Below are 15,239 nucleotides of genomic sequence, written 5' to 3'. Positions count from 1 at the left end.
TGTAGCAGGTTGTGCTCTAGCACTGTATTGAGAATATGAATTCATACGTTAACTCTTGCTCCCTCTGCGGGCTCTGTAGCAGAATGACATGAAATGCTGCAGGTTTTCCACAAACTGTTGTTTATATTTCTTATCTGGGTGCCAAGGTAACCTATTCCTGTCCCATTTTGAAAATCAGAATGATTTCTTGTAGTACCTTTTAGTGCTTTGGCGTGAGTCATTACACCTTGAAGTTTTTTTTAGTATATCAGTTGGAATCTTCTTTATTCCTGTATGTAGTATTGTTAACAGCAATTCAGATTTTACTTGACAGCACGTGCAACTGTTCAGATGTTCTTGTCCTCAAATATTTTATAGCTTTTTATGACAACTAGCAGTAAAGATAGAAGCAAGTTTATTTATTAAGAACAAAACTGATCTGAAGTGACTTTTAGCAGAGGAGGTGCAAAATCTGCTGAAACCTTTTAAGTGTAGCATATATCTCATTCTGTTCCTCTTCAGAAACTTGATTGCCTACAGTGTTTGTTTTTAAAATGAATGTCCACACCTGACATTTGAAGTCTCCAAGGGCAGTGCATCGCCAGTCACTAGAAGGCTGAAGAGTGTTAACATGTACCTTAACCCCGATAAGAAGTGAGATAGCTTTTACAGGGAGGGCACTATAATGTATTTTTTACTGTTGTTTTAGTACATTGTTCCCCAAAAGGCATGCGGGGAATGGTAGTTGACAGCAGGTACTTACAGTGTGAAGGAAAAAGGTGAGGTGGGCAAACATCAGTTCTTTCCTGCTGGTCCAGCTGTGAGACTGTACTTGAATCTGGAAAGTTTTAGAGACATTAGTGAATAAGATGATTTTTTGTTTTCCTATTGTTTGGTTCCTTTTCTTCTATTTAGCCTTTCATAAAAATTAAGTGGGAGCCAATAAGGTAATCCAGCTTTGGTTGCATGTTAGCTATGGAAATTGCGAGCTTCATGGTAGCTGTACTATTTGGGGAAGTACTTGGAGTTCATACTTGGATGATGGAATATGCAAGAGTATTTTTACGCTTGCATGTAGCTACAGCAGTCAGTCCTTTTCTGTGGTTATTGTACTTTTTTACAGTTGCTGGTCCATGGTGTTTCAGAAGTTCTGTAATTGCTCTAACAGGCTGCTATTTTCATTTGTTTTCATATATTTCAGATATTGCTCCTGTATTTCTCATGTATATATGTATCTCTATGTATCTATAAATACCTGTATTTATGCCTCTCTCATATATGTAGGGAAGAGGAGTTTAAAATACCATGCAATTTGTATGGGCTAAATGGAAATATTTTAGGAATCAAAAGGCTTTAGAAAGCTAATGTCTGACAAGTTTTGAAGTGATAGATGAGTGAGAGAGGGTTCGCATTCAACCTGAAACCAAAAGACACATAGGACTTTGACTGGATTAGGGAAGGCAAATAGTACTTTTCCAAGTCTAGCAGTTAGAGGAGAAACTTGAATCCCTTCCCATGTGTTTAGATTCCCTTAAAAGTAGGATTGAAGTTTTTAATAAGGAGAATTTCTTTTCTTGCATATTTCTACTACCATATACTGCCTCCTTTAATTAAGAGTTAATATTATGGTTTACAACTAACTACTTTTCAGTTTTTTGAGTGTCTAAGTCTCTCAATTTGTTAGAAATGGGGTCTGTACAGGATGCTTTGCAGATAAAGCAAGACTAAATTTTAGGTGCAGGTCTTCTGCAGTGCATCACTAGGTTGGCTTTCTTTCTCACATCTGCTTGAAGTGGTGATGATGACATATGACCAGCCACATAAAAAGCTGGTTTTTGAGTTAGTGTCATGACTGCCTATATCTGTTCCTGTCTGAGCAGCTTAAATCTTCAGGAAATTAAGAAAACAAGCAATCTGCTGTGGAAGATGACTTAGCTCCCATGTTAGCTTTCTGGTACTAATATTAAGGTCTCCACCCACAGACATTGCTCATGGTGTGCTTTTAGGGACTGATATATATGGTAGTTTTCCACTATTAATGAGAGGTGGTTTGCTAACCAGGATTTCAACTTTTCTAGGCCTGCATGAAATAAAAACAAAATGGGGTTTTTACAGTTCAATGCTCTTTTTTTTTTTTTTTTTTTTTTTTCCCCTCCTTGTATGTATTTGGAGATCCTGTTTGTAGTGACTTGTGAAATACTGATACAACAGTGCTATATATGATGAGATTCCAGGCTATTCCTTTTTGTCATCTTATTTTCCTTTTTTTACTGAAAGGCAAAAAAGTGATATTTTGACATAGGCTTCCTGTTAATTACTGAGAATGAAACAGCTCTGTTTAATGCTTCTACACTAGGCGTGTAACCACTGAGGAATGGTTAGCAAGAAGAAAATTTGCCCTAAGATGGACTTCTGTTTCTTAATTTGATGAAACAAGTTAAAATTTTTGTTGTTTAATCAGAAGACTTTATTAATATTTAGTCACCACTTTTCTTTCATACCTCAAGCAGTTGCTTTATCTAGTATTGAAGGGTTCAAGTATTACTCCTTTATAAAGGACTGGTACATTTTCAGATCTTAAATGGTCTTCAGATATATGAAGTTGGTTAAATATGTTGAGAATAGAGAAGTATGTAGTATGACTTGTGTGGTGCATTCTTGTAATCACTGTAAATGTAAGGCATACTAATAATGCTAAACGTAGTGTACTAGTAATTCCTGTTTTTTCTAGGATTTAGTCATTGTGAAAATGAATCCCTGTAAGGGTGTTTAACTTGATTTCTGAGTCCTTGATGTGGTCAACTTATATGAATTGTGTGCTCCTTGCATGGGGAAGAGCTCCTAAAGATTCTCCTCTGCCTGATTTCCTTGTAGTTCTGTTGTTTTGATATTTAAGATATTTTCCTTTTCCTTCAGTTTCTAAGAGAAGATATGCAATACAAGGATGCCTCTAATAAACATAGTCACCTGCATAGAGAAGACAAACATATCACCATTGAGGATCTGTGGAAACGCTGGAAGACATCTGAAGGTTGGTAAAGAATAGCTAAAGATTTTGGTGGTTATTGAAATAGACATAATTCAATGATTTTTCCACGAAGTAGTTTAGAATAGTAAATGGATGACCTTTTTAAAGCATCTTCATGAATCTGTTTTGGTACTGTTACTTATAGATCTATGTAAACCTGACTTAAAAACTCATTCAGTCCAGCTAGTATTAATTTTTTCTTGATGTGCTGTGTGTGCTGTAAATAAACTAAGCTATCTTACACCCCCATCTGTATGATGAAGGTGACCGTTGCAGGCACTGAATTCCATATAAACACATTTTTAATTTAGTAAGCCTTAGGGTTGTCAGTCAAGCTATTTTAAAACATCAATGATATATTGTATTGAATGGAAAGTCCAGTGTGTTTCGATTTAGATATAACTGTTCTTTGGGCTACAAAGAATTAGAATTCTTAGTCAAAGCATTTTGGGAAATATTTTCAAATGTGGAATATAGGAAAATGGACTGATAACCGAACACTACCATCCCTCCCCAGTTTGATTTGAATGAAAAAATGTAAAAACAGCCAAATATTCCAAATATCAAAAGACGGTAGTAAATGAGCAGTACACTGTTCACTGCCAAATATGGCCCATGATGTACCTACTAAAAAGAAACTTCCAGGGGTCCAGAATGTATTGTAGCATACAGAGATCTGGTATTAGTCAAACAGCTTAAAGTAAGAAAGCTAAAGGAGAAATGAAACTAGGAACACTGCACTGGTTCATCCTATGTAGGAAGTCATTTAAATGCAGTCTGAGGTAATTCATTGGTTAACTATTCGCTCTGTAGTAAATATCTAAATTTTAACCAGTGATTTCTATCCTCATCTCTTCAAATATTCTGCAGATACTTACTGAAGATCTTGTTCAGTGAAAGTATTGCAACTAAATTATCAGAGAAAATTATTTCCCTACAATTGTTTGTCTAACTTAGAGTAACTCTTCAAAAATGTAGGCTATAACAGTATCAGAAGTATCTAATTTGTCTACTGTGTATGTCTTTGTTCCAGGTTTCTTGAATGTAGTGAGCAGTGTGAGTAAGACATACAAGATTTTGAGAGGAATGTCTGGTCTTACTGTGCCTGCTTATAATGGCCTTACTGTGCATGCTGTTGAGGAAACTGAAGTTGCACCACAGGGAGGCTCTTAGAATCATAGAATAGTTAGGGTTGGAAAGGACCTCAAGATCATCTAGTTCCAGCCCCCCTGCCATGGGCAGGGACACCTCACACTAAACCATCCCACCCAAGGCTTCATCCAGCCTGGCCTTGAACACTGCCAGGGATGGAGCACTCACAACCTCCCTGGGCAACCGATTCCAGTGTCTCACCACCCTAACAGGAAAGAATTTCCTCCTTATATCCAATCTAAACTTCCCCTGTTTAAGTTTTAACCCGTTACCCCTTTAATTATCATCTTAGAATGAGATTACCAAGCAGTGCTAACAGTGACCTGGTGACTATTAGAAAGCCTGAAGCCCCTCAAATGGCAAACTACTTTCATTTAATATTAGGTAACATGGAAAATTCTGTTTTTCCTTTCTAGCTGTTTTTAGGAATTTTGGTTTGTTAGTTTATGTGTTGCTAGTTTATAGTACCAGTGTAATTTGACAGCACTAAACAAGAAGGTGGAAGGTAGTGTAAATGATGGTATCAGTAATTTGAAACTCTTAAGTAGTCTGTTGAGGTATCTGTTGTGAGAATTACAAGCTGTAAATAGTACCCTGGACAGTGAGCATTAGTACTTATGCAGAAGCATCTTCTGGATCTATTGCTGCTTAGTTTATCCTGAGCAAAATTGTTGATTATTTTCCATATAGCTTTATGTACATGTGTAAGTATTTGGCAAATTGCTTAAAGTTGTTTGCTGTTTAAGATATTGGTGATGTGAGACATAAGATTTGAGGGTAGAAAGTGAAAATACAGTTTATGGTATAGTAAGTTTGCTGTTGCTGTTTGGTGTTGCCTTTTAGGATTAAGAAAAAAGGATTATTTTTGAGTAATTGCTTGAAAAATATGCAGTGAATAGAACCCTGAGAATTGGCTCCAGTCAAAGCTTTAAAAAATATCTAATACAATAAAAAAACCAGCTTTTTAATATTTGTGGCACTGGGCAGGTTTTTGGTAATTCCCATCTGCTGCAGATTCCTTAAGGCATAGTCTGTATTGATACAAATTAAAGGAATTTCAAGGCTGCTGTTGGTTTTACTTGCATGGAAGGAATAGCATCATATCTTAAATCAGCATCTAGCCTATTGTGTTTCCACACAATTTCAATTGGTCCTTCAGTACAATGCAAGGTTGTCAGTTTAAACTAGCTCATGTTACTTGTGCTTTCCATGACTACTGAATTTTTTTAGTCTCATAATGTGCAGAGAGCTCTATTTAGAGGAATGACTAGGAAAATAGCGTAGCTGTTTAAAGCCCAGAAAGCACTGCTTTCTGATAGTCCTCTGACTTCTGTTATTGTGTGACTGTTCTTTGAATGTAAATGCTAGTATGTGCTTGTGGTATGGAATTTGCTTTGACTTTTTCTGTCTAAGCAGTATTTATACATATACAAAGTCTTTCAGCTGTTCTAAAGTATGAAGCTTCGTCGTTATTGTTGGGTTAAAGGTGAATCTTCTATTTGTTCCTATAAGCACCTTGAAGAGGTGATAGGTGTGAGTGCAGCAAAGGGGGCAGATGAACATTTGTTTTAATGTCGAATACAATTTTTTTACAATGATTTTTGAAAGTTCTGTGTCTTAAGGGTGTCTGCTCTTTCCCCCACTCCCCCCTTCCCCCCCAATAGGCTAAGATCATATGAATTTGCTGTCTGAAGAGATGTGTGTGGGTATTTAGTCTCAATTGCAAGGGGGTCCATAATATCAACATGAGGCAGCTATATCACCACTGAAGGCAGCTGGGTAGTTTCCTGAACTGTCTTAGTGAATAGGTAGGGTGCCGCATTCTTGGTGATGTAGCGTTGTCCCTTGGATTTGATTTTGTAGCAAAGTGAAACTTCAGTGGTCAGTTCTGGGGCTCATGAAAAGTTTGTCAGACTAATTTGAGTACCACCAAAACCTAGTTTTTTGCAAACTGCCTTGAAAAGTAGTTTTTCTTTAACATTATAGCATATTTGCCTATACGTTTGTATGTGTGATCACCTGTTGTATTGAGTGCACAAGTGGTTCTTGCAGCAACTGGGACTAAAATGCATACCACAAAGATGTTGTGGTTGCCTTGCACTTTGTTAATCATTGCTGTCTCATGTTTTAAATATCTGGAGACTGGAAATGCATGCAGGCAGGGCTTGGCTAAGGGTGAATTACCTAATGCTGTGTCCTGTTCCAAGCAGGGCCAGCACAGTACTGATGACAGGCTCCTACAGGAGTTGTAATGTTCAACTGTTAAAAAGATAGTTAGGGCCACACCTCTCTTGCTTTTTTATGCTGTTTAAAATCCTACTGGTGGCAGCATATTTCATGCTGATGTTGCTGCTGAAGTCCTGCTAAAACAGACCTAACTTTTGAATCCTTCTGTGTGCTTGATATAGAGCAAGCTCATGTTTTTCTATGTTGCCTGGTCAGCCTGTTCTCAACTTTAAGCCTAATAGATGGCTGTCATCCACTTCTTGCTATGAAACACTTTTTGAATGTAACCTGATTTTTAGAGTAGGAAGCCCATAGGAGTACTGAGGCTGACACTATAACCTTGTTTTTCTTCATGACTGCCTGCCCAGAAGCACTGTGCTGCATGATAAATTTAACATGAAAAAAATATAGCCTGATCTTCTAGTTGGTCATTAACATGGATTAGCAGGGAGCAACATTCATGTAGGGCAAGTTTGAAGCTACTTTTGCTGTCTTCACCTTCAGACGTGTTGTTAGAGCAGTTAAAAACCGAACCAAACCAACGAACCAGACAGAACAAAAACCCAAACCAAATGAAGAAAAACCCCACCAAAGTAAAACAAAACCAACCAAACTAAAAATCAATCTAAAGTTGTAATCTGAAATAGAAAACAGTTTATGCAAGTCTAGATACTGAGTGCTGCACCAGGGTGTAAACACTGTGGCTTCTACACCCAACTGCCCAAGGCATGTTGCTGACATCCTCTCTCCCAGGATATCTATTTACAAAACAGGTGTGAGAGGGAAGGATGTTATGATTGCTGTCTAATGCTATATGCTTTAAGTTACCGTAACTGTCAGATGCTTCTCCACTGAAGCACTGTGTTATTTTCTGGTGATTAAAATAAGGAAAAGTTACAACCTCAGCTAATTAGTAGGAGCTGGCACGTTCTAATTGTCAGTGCTGATTGAGATAAGTTTCAGCTGACCTGCTCACTTTTCAGTACACCTGGTGTGTGTCACTTTTGTCATGTTTTGGTAGGCTTCTACTGAAGAAAGACTGGTTTGCTTCTCAGTACTGTTGTAGAATAAACATGTATGCTGTCTTCAGTCTTATTGTCAAGCAATACTTCTTACAAATAAATAGCATATAGAAGATATTAACAAAAAAATAACAACTCCAAAACATTCTGAATGTTTTCACTGATGTACATCATTCTCCCAAGGCTCTACTGTGGTGGTGTAGGAAAGGGAGAACATGGTAGCTTAGGGTCCAGTTCAAGCTGGAAAAGTTGGGGATTTGTGGGCACTGACACTGGAATTCTGCTAATGCAGGATTATTTTACATAGTAAATCTGAATTTCTAGTGAAATATGTGCATGGGCAGAGATTCAGACTGAAATCCCAGAAGAGTTGATGGTATTGATTATGCTTCACTTAAGTGGTGAGTGGCCATTTAAAAGGACAAAGCATATACCAAAAGTTCTGATTCTAGTTTGTGATAGACTTCAGTTGCTTCTTTTTGCAGTGTCTGTACTAAAGGAGGTATCTGATACAGTGATATGTAATGAATAGTAAAGTGTTTTTTTCCTAAATACAAATAATTTGTCTGGGGAGATTTCTTTGTGTGAAGAAGACATCACACAAGTCTAAGCAGAACAGATGTGATCGGCCCTATGGTAAACAACTTCAGTACCTCATTTCTTACATGATTATATGTTTATAGTTACTACTGAATGATAAAAAACTGAGTTTTGACAGAGTGACAACAAAATACTTTTAGCAGCCGAACTGATACTTCTCAATACTTTTTTTTATTCCTTTCCCCCTCCCCCTCAATTTATAAACTCAGTGAGTTGTGTGGCTTCTGAAATTGCATGTTCTGCATTGTGAGTGGTAACATCTGTAGTGTATAGTAGCTCTTTCATGAGGCTTTTTTTTTTTTTTTTTCCCTAATGTCACATCAAAACAATGCTTTTGCTTTGGATCAGTATATGAACCTATTTTGGGAATGCAGTCAAGGTGATTAAGGTGATATCTTTCTGGGTGATCTTGCCACTATTTTGAGATGCTTAGAATGATTTGTAAATCTGATTGCTTCTTATTCACAAAACAGTTAAGAATCTTTGTAATGTGAAAATGATCTGCTTACAAATATACCCCAGACATTTTGCATGAAAGCTTAGAGTAATGTGACAAAACTAAGTCTGTTGCAAGATCAATACCTGGAAAACAGTTTGTGGCTCAAAAGAAGAGGAAATGGGGCAGCATTCCGGGAAGTAGATGTAGCCGTTCATACAGATAGAATACACCTGCTTTGTACTGTGAGTTTATTTTTTTTTTTCCCTAAGCTATTAATGGCTTGTGAAATGTGTTCTGTCTTCTGTTACTAGGAAATGATGAAAATTTTAAGTGTTTAAGCTTAGTTTTTTCAGCTACACTAATGTAGACAAGAGACCTAGAAGTCCTTATTTCAGTGCAAACTGAAATATGAATTTAAATGCATAAATTTTTCCATTGCCTGCAGCTTACCTGTCAAACTTTCAGCAGCTGTTTCTAAAGGGTCATTGTCAAAGTTCACAACTAAGAACGTGTCCTTGTGGTAAGGTTTCTCAAGAAATACCTGCTCAGCATTGTCATATGCAAATAGTTTTGGGGGGGAGATTAAATAAATGTGTTTGTTCATGCAAAGACACATCTGTCCAGAAGGAGGCTGTCAATTTCTTTCATGTGCAGACAAACTTTTGCAGACTTTGTAAATGGAGTGAACAACTTGTCTTCAACTTTGCCAGTGTGCAGCTGTAAGCTGTAGCAGCTGGCCTGTAAGGGCCAAAAATGTTTTTGTGGTGATGGTTGGTGTTTTTGTGTGTGTAGTATTTCTGTAGCTAGGAAAGCTTATGTTAACTGTCGTTGTTATACAGGAAAACTTTCGATTATTCTATAAATGCTTAAATATTTTTTCTTAGTGGGATGTTATTTTATGTAGTACAGCTGTTCTGGGCATACTTGAGAGAGATTTAACTGTTTTCCTCTTAAGTTTCTTCTGTGTCTCTGTTTTCTTTCAATCTTCCCTCTTCCTCTCTTGTCTGCTCCCATTTTGTGGTTAATAGGCATGAGCCTCTGTGGAGATTTTTGTGAAAACAAGTTCTTCAGCCATCATCCTGGGAAAGATCTTGGTACATTGTCTCAAATGGCTACAGCACCTGCTGACGTGTGTTTAGTTCTGCAGGGGTAACATGGACAAAAGGATTGGGGCTGAGAGCAGTTTAAGCAGATAAAAGTCACAAGATGCTGTCCTAATTTAAACTAAAGCAAAACACTAAATGATTGTGTGGAATTTTTAATAAAGAAATGTTTCTATTGGTTCTGTGCTTTTTCTGTTTATAGTTTGCCTAAGCTTCCTCTGAGAAGCACATAACGAAAAAGGCAAAATGCCAGAAACACCTTGGTGAATGTGAATACTAATTTTTCTGCAGTTATATTTGGCTAAACCCTCTTGCTGATTGTAACTTGCTTTTCTACTGCTTGTCTTGTGTCTCGCTATTGATTTTCACAAAAATTAAAGGTAATTCATCTGTCTTTTTCTTCCAGTTCATAACTGGACGCAAGAGGACACTCTTCAGTGGCTGTCAGAATTTGTTGAACTGCCCCAGTATGAAAAGAATTTTAGAGACAGCAATGTCAATGGAACAACACTTCCCAGGTGAACGTTTCTTCTGGATTAGTTTCAGCTAATTCCCTGTAGGTTGCAGCTTTAGTCTTTATGTGGGAACAACTATGTGAGCCTAAAGTCAAACAAGATACAGTCAAATGCAAGGGGAGAGTAGCATCCTTGCAGTTTTTAAAAGCTGGCTGCTTGCTTCACCACCCCCACCCCACCCCCCCCCCCCCGCCAAAATAACTCAAAATATAAACGCTGCTTATTTTGTTTTTGCTTTGTTTCTTGCTGTTGAAGCTTTTATCGATGGACACAATTCTGTACAGTAGTGAACTTCCTTTTGAACAATTTCCAATCTGTTGTACGGTTATACCCCAAACTACCTGTAGAACCCCCTTTTTTGAGCATAACTACTAAATTTGAGTATTGTATTTTAGAGAGTTGTAACAAGTCTTCAAATATGCCATTACCTGTAACTGTGCTAGATGGATTTGTTTTATGATTATTACTGAAAGAAATAAATAGGGAAATGATTTGTTGTTCTTCCTTTGCCATATGCTGATATGCTTTTTTTAATAGCACTGTTGTCATTGTACTATATCTCTCACACTAATTACATAACTATAACCTATATAACTGTGGGAAATGCTATTGACGTATTTCTTTCCATAGACTGGTTTTGATTATAGCTTCTGGAATAGATAACATTTTGTCTTATCATTAACAGGATAGCAGTAAATGAACATGCTTTCATGATCTCTCACTTGAAAATAATTGACCGGAGCCATAGACAGAAGCTTCAGCTTAAAGCATTGGATGTTGTTTTGTTTGGACCTCTCACCCGTTAGTATTTTTTTTTTTTTTAAGTTTTTTTTTTTCTTTTTTTTTTTTGGTCTTATCTCTTGTTTGTAAGAATTCAACAGATAGAATTTTCAGTGACACTTGGTGGGTAGGACGGCTTGTCTATTTTGTGGATGTACTGACAGGTTATTTGGCATGCCTTGTGGAACTGGGTAGTGAATTAAAAAAGGTGATCAGGATGCTGGGATCAGGACAAAGATTCATTTTTGTATATGAGATTATGTAGAAATTTTAGTATAATGCCATTTGATAGATCGATGTTGGCTTTTGTGTCACAAGAAGTGTACTCTAAAAGTCTTTTAATGTTTAAATTACACTTGCAGCTGAGGTAGCATTCGCTTCTGCATTAGCTTGGGCAGTGTAAGCTGGGATGCTGAAATGAGAGGGGATGACCTTCCCCAAGGAATTAAAAAAGGAGATGGTAGTGCAAGTCCAATGCTAGCGTCTTTTGTGCAGACTTGAGTTTAAGTGCAGTTAAATTTAATGCAGCATTTTCACATCTGATCCATTTTTAGCATATCCAGACATTTCCATACCACATCACCAGTGGTGTGCATGCTTGCTAGTACACAGTTACTGGTACTGTGCATATTGGGTATTCCTGAACTAGGAGGCCTTTCCAGAGCTTGGTGATCAGTTTAGAGAGTAGTGAATGAGTTTTCAAGTCAGACCCGATCTGAGCTATAGATTAAGTAGATTGTATTAGAGCAGAGTTGATAATGCTGTATGGAAAATGCTCTGGAATCCATTTGAAAGGTTGGAGGTGGTTTGAGATAAAGGAGATGGAATTTTGTTTAGTATCAGGTTTTGCCACCTTTTAGACTCAGGGCAGGGGGTGGGGTGGGCAGAGGGGAAGTCCATAGTCTGTTGTCTGTATCAGTGAATTAGCTAATAATCATGTTGTTTTCTGTGCAGGTCCCCCTCACAACTGGATGAAGGATTTTATATTAACAGTTTCTATAGTTATTGGTTTTGGAGGCTGCTGGTTTGCATTTACACAGAACAGGACTTCAAGAGAACATATCACAAAAATGATGAAGGATTTAGAAAGTCTCCAAACAGCAGAGCAAAGTCTTCTTGACTTGCAGGAAAGGTATAAAAACTAAAAAAGTTAATGTTTATTTGTTGTTTTGTTTTGAGGGTAAATACAAATACAGATCCTTTACAGTCGTAAATTACTTGCATTCAGCTGCCTTGTTAATCTTCATTTTTCATGGAAATTGTGATTTCAGTGGTGATGGGTTTTTGCATAGAAATTCCTCCAGGATATTTTAGTAGGTCATATCAAGGTAGAGAATAGGGGTTTTTTAACCTGCAGATTTACAAGTATGTACTGTTATTTTCATATAATTATAGTTTACTTTGGAATGCTTAGATACATGGAAAATAAGAATATTTATCCTGGTTTTAAGCTCTTAAGATTGAAGCAGACGTGGACTGATTACTTTCTACTTTCTATTGCATATTTGTGTGTGAAAGTTGATAGTCTTCTGTGGTGCACCTATAACTCAGTTGTCTATGAAGACTTTTTATTTTATTACCCCTTTAATGAATGCTCACCTAGAAGTTTGAATGTTTTGTCTGACATGGACGTCACATTGTCTGATGTCACTGCTATTGATTCATGAAGCTGGGACAGTCTTGATTATCACAGACTGGTTGAGGATGGAATGGACTTCTGGAGGTCATCTTGTCCAGACCTACCTGCTCAAGCAGGATCATGTAGAACAGGTTGCCCAGGGCCATGTCCAGGCAGCTTTTGAATATGCCCAAGGATCGAGACTATACCACCTTCCTGGGCAACCTGTTGCCAATGCTCAGTCACCCCCATAATGAAAAAGTGCTTCCTGGTGCTCAGACTTCTTGTGTTTTGGTTTGTGCCTGTTGCCTCTTGCCCTGTTGCTGGAGACATTTTCTTCTGAGAACTGCAACTTTTAACAAATATGCTGTGTATTTTCTCATATTTTTTATTCAATTGTGAAGGCTTGAGAAAGCACAAGAGGAGAATAGAAATGTTGCTGTGGAAAAGCAAAATCTGGAGCGCAAAATGATGGATGAGATCAATGATGCAAAACGGGAAGCTCATCGCCTAAGGGAGTTGAGGGAGGGAGCTGAATGTGAGCTCAGCAGGCTCAAATACGCAGAGGAAGAACTAGTACAGGTATCTGCAGAATGTTTATAATCTTAGTGTTGACTTTAAATTGGTCCTGGCTTTAAGAGATCCTTAGGAATGTTTAAAGCAGCATTTGTCTCATGCTAGACTTGAATGGAAATATCAATCATGCCATTATCTAGTAAAATAATCCTTAAAGCCTAAAAAGACATACACTTTGTACATTAGCTTATCATAATATTCTTGAGTTCATGGAACAAAATACATATGTACAAAAGCTTTTTTTCTATCTTGTTAACAGATAAGAGATGATACCTTTGTCTCACTTCTGAGTAGCAATAGATTGGATTTATTGCAATGAATAAAAATGCTGTCTTATAAAAATATTTAAGATTCAAATTAGGGTGTATATATAATAGGAAAAAACCTTATGTATAATGGAGTATATGGAAATTCATATGCTGCATTTCAGAAATGCCAGGTCCACTTTCTTGACAGCAATTGGCACACACCAAAGCTTTGTAAAGCCTTAGTATGTTCCCGTGGGTATAAAGGTGCTTATATTTCACTTTCTTCTGCTGTCAGTTCTAATGATACTCTTGGTAATACTTTTATTTCTTCTTGATTGTTAGGTTCGCATGGCTTTAAAAAAGGCTGAGAAGGAGTTTGAGCTGAGAAGTAATTGGTCTGTTCCAGAAGCATTGCAGAAATGGCTTCAGTTAACACATGAAGTTGAAGTACAGTATTACAATATCAAAAGACAGCATGCAGAAATGCAATTGGCAATCGCCAAAGACGAGGTAATAAGTCCTAGCTAAAGGGTTTTTCTTGATCTGTTGCTAGATATGAGATGGTAAATACAAATTATTCAGATAAACATTTGGATACTTTTTTCTCCTCTGAGTTGTTGTTTGCGAACTGTCAATATTGCATTTCATCTTGCTTTTCAGGCAGAAAAGATAAAAAAGAAGAGAAGCACTGTATTTGGAACGTTACATGTTGCACATAGCTCCTCCCTGGATGAGGTGGACCACAAAATTCTTGAAGCAAAGTAAGAGTATTACCAGGATGCGTATTCTTTTGTGGTTATTCCTGTAACAATGGAATTTGTGGGGAGTTACAGAATTTAGTGTCTGAGTGGTTTTGCACTTTTAAGTAAATCAGTTTAAAAGATGTTAAAGTGTGAATATTTGGACAGTCCTAATTGGGTGTTCTGGTATGCTGGAATGGCTGTACTTGTGTTACTTTGCTTTAAGAGCAGTGTATGTAACTTTAATGTGTGCTTTTCTTCAGGAAAGCACTCTCTGAATTGACGACATGTTTACGAGAGCGTCTTTATCGATGGCAACAGATTGAGAAGATTTGTGGTTTTCAAATAGCACACAATTCTGGGCTACCAAGCTTGACCTCCTCTCTCTACTCTGATCACAGCTGGGTAGTTATGCCTCGAGTTTCCATTCCTCCTTACCCAATCGCAGGGGGAGTTGATGACTTAGATGAAGATACTCCTCCGATAGTTTCACAGTTTTATGGTAAGTGGTGAGCTCAGTAAAAATAAAGGGGAAAAGTTGTGGAGGCATGGGATTTTGAAGTGAGGTGAGAAAAGAGTGCTGAAATCAAACAGGATTGGATTAAAGCCAAAAGAACTAAAATTCTATGTAGCATTTCAGACGCATCTTTTGGGACTTAGATGAATTGAAAACTGTGGTTTGCAATAAAGATAACATGAAGAAAAAGCCTTTTTCTGTTTCAGTGGGGAAGTGAGGGGCAAATCCAGTTAAGGTTTTGCAAGTCTGCTTGTCGTGCTAGGATTGCTGCTTAGACAAAAACTTACGAGTAATGCTGAATTTCTGTTAGCACACTTATTCTTTCATTCAGTTCGTCTAGGGTCCCTTGAGCTACCATGAAGATCACACCCTAGAAAGGCTGCATGCTACATAGCTTTTAAAACATTCTTTAGTAGCTGGAATAAAATCTTGTTGTCTAAGGGAAGCCTTCAGGCAGAATATTTGTGTTTGGATACAGTGGGTTGAGTGTACAACAGAGAGGCCAAGTACTGGAGAGAGGGAAATCCAGCTTTAGTTAAACTATGATCCAAGGATATACACTGGGGATTTAGACCACCCTTGTATCTTGAGTTATTGCATCAATACAAGAGCCTGTTTAATGGAAGTTTTGATTAAGCAGACTCTAGAGGCAAATCAAAAAGATGAGCTCCCATGTAGCTATTTAAACAAGCAATA

General features: G+C 37.4%; 1 protein-coding gene across 5 annotated transcripts in view; it reads left to right on the top strand.

The window, feature by feature from the left end:
• The window catches only part of STIM2 (stromal interaction molecule 2), a 71,800-nt gene that overhangs the window by 45,926 nt on the left and 10,635 nt on the right, over positions 1-15,239 (top strand). For all 5 annotated transcript variants that reach the window (XM_065699389.1, XM_065699422.1, XM_065699405.1 and 2 more), the window contains 8 exons: positions 2,896-3,010; positions 9,956-10,067; positions 10,750-10,865; positions 11,799-11,976; positions 12,867-13,044; positions 13,629-13,796; positions 13,947-14,047; positions 14,290-14,528. In XM_065699389.1, coding sequence (XP_065555461.1) covers positions 2,896-3,010; positions 9,956-10,067; positions 10,750-10,865; positions 11,799-11,976; positions 12,867-13,044; positions 13,629-13,796; positions 13,947-14,047; positions 14,290-14,528 — 1,207 coding nt within the window. The remainder of the gene's footprint in view (positions 1-2,895; positions 3,011-9,955; positions 10,068-10,749; positions 10,866-11,798; positions 11,977-12,866; positions 13,045-13,628; positions 13,797-13,946; positions 14,048-14,289; positions 14,529-15,239) is intronic.

Source organism: Lathamus discolor, chromosome 1 (assembly GCF_037157495.1).
Source record: "Lathamus discolor isolate bLatDis1 chromosome 1, bLatDis1.hap1, whole genome shotgun sequence".
Taxonomy (NCBI): Eukaryota; Metazoa; Chordata; class Aves; order Psittaciformes; family Psittacidae; genus Lathamus; species Lathamus discolor.
The sequence above is the reverse complement of the archived record's forward strand: the minus strand, read 5'-3'. Positions and strand labels throughout refer to the sequence as shown.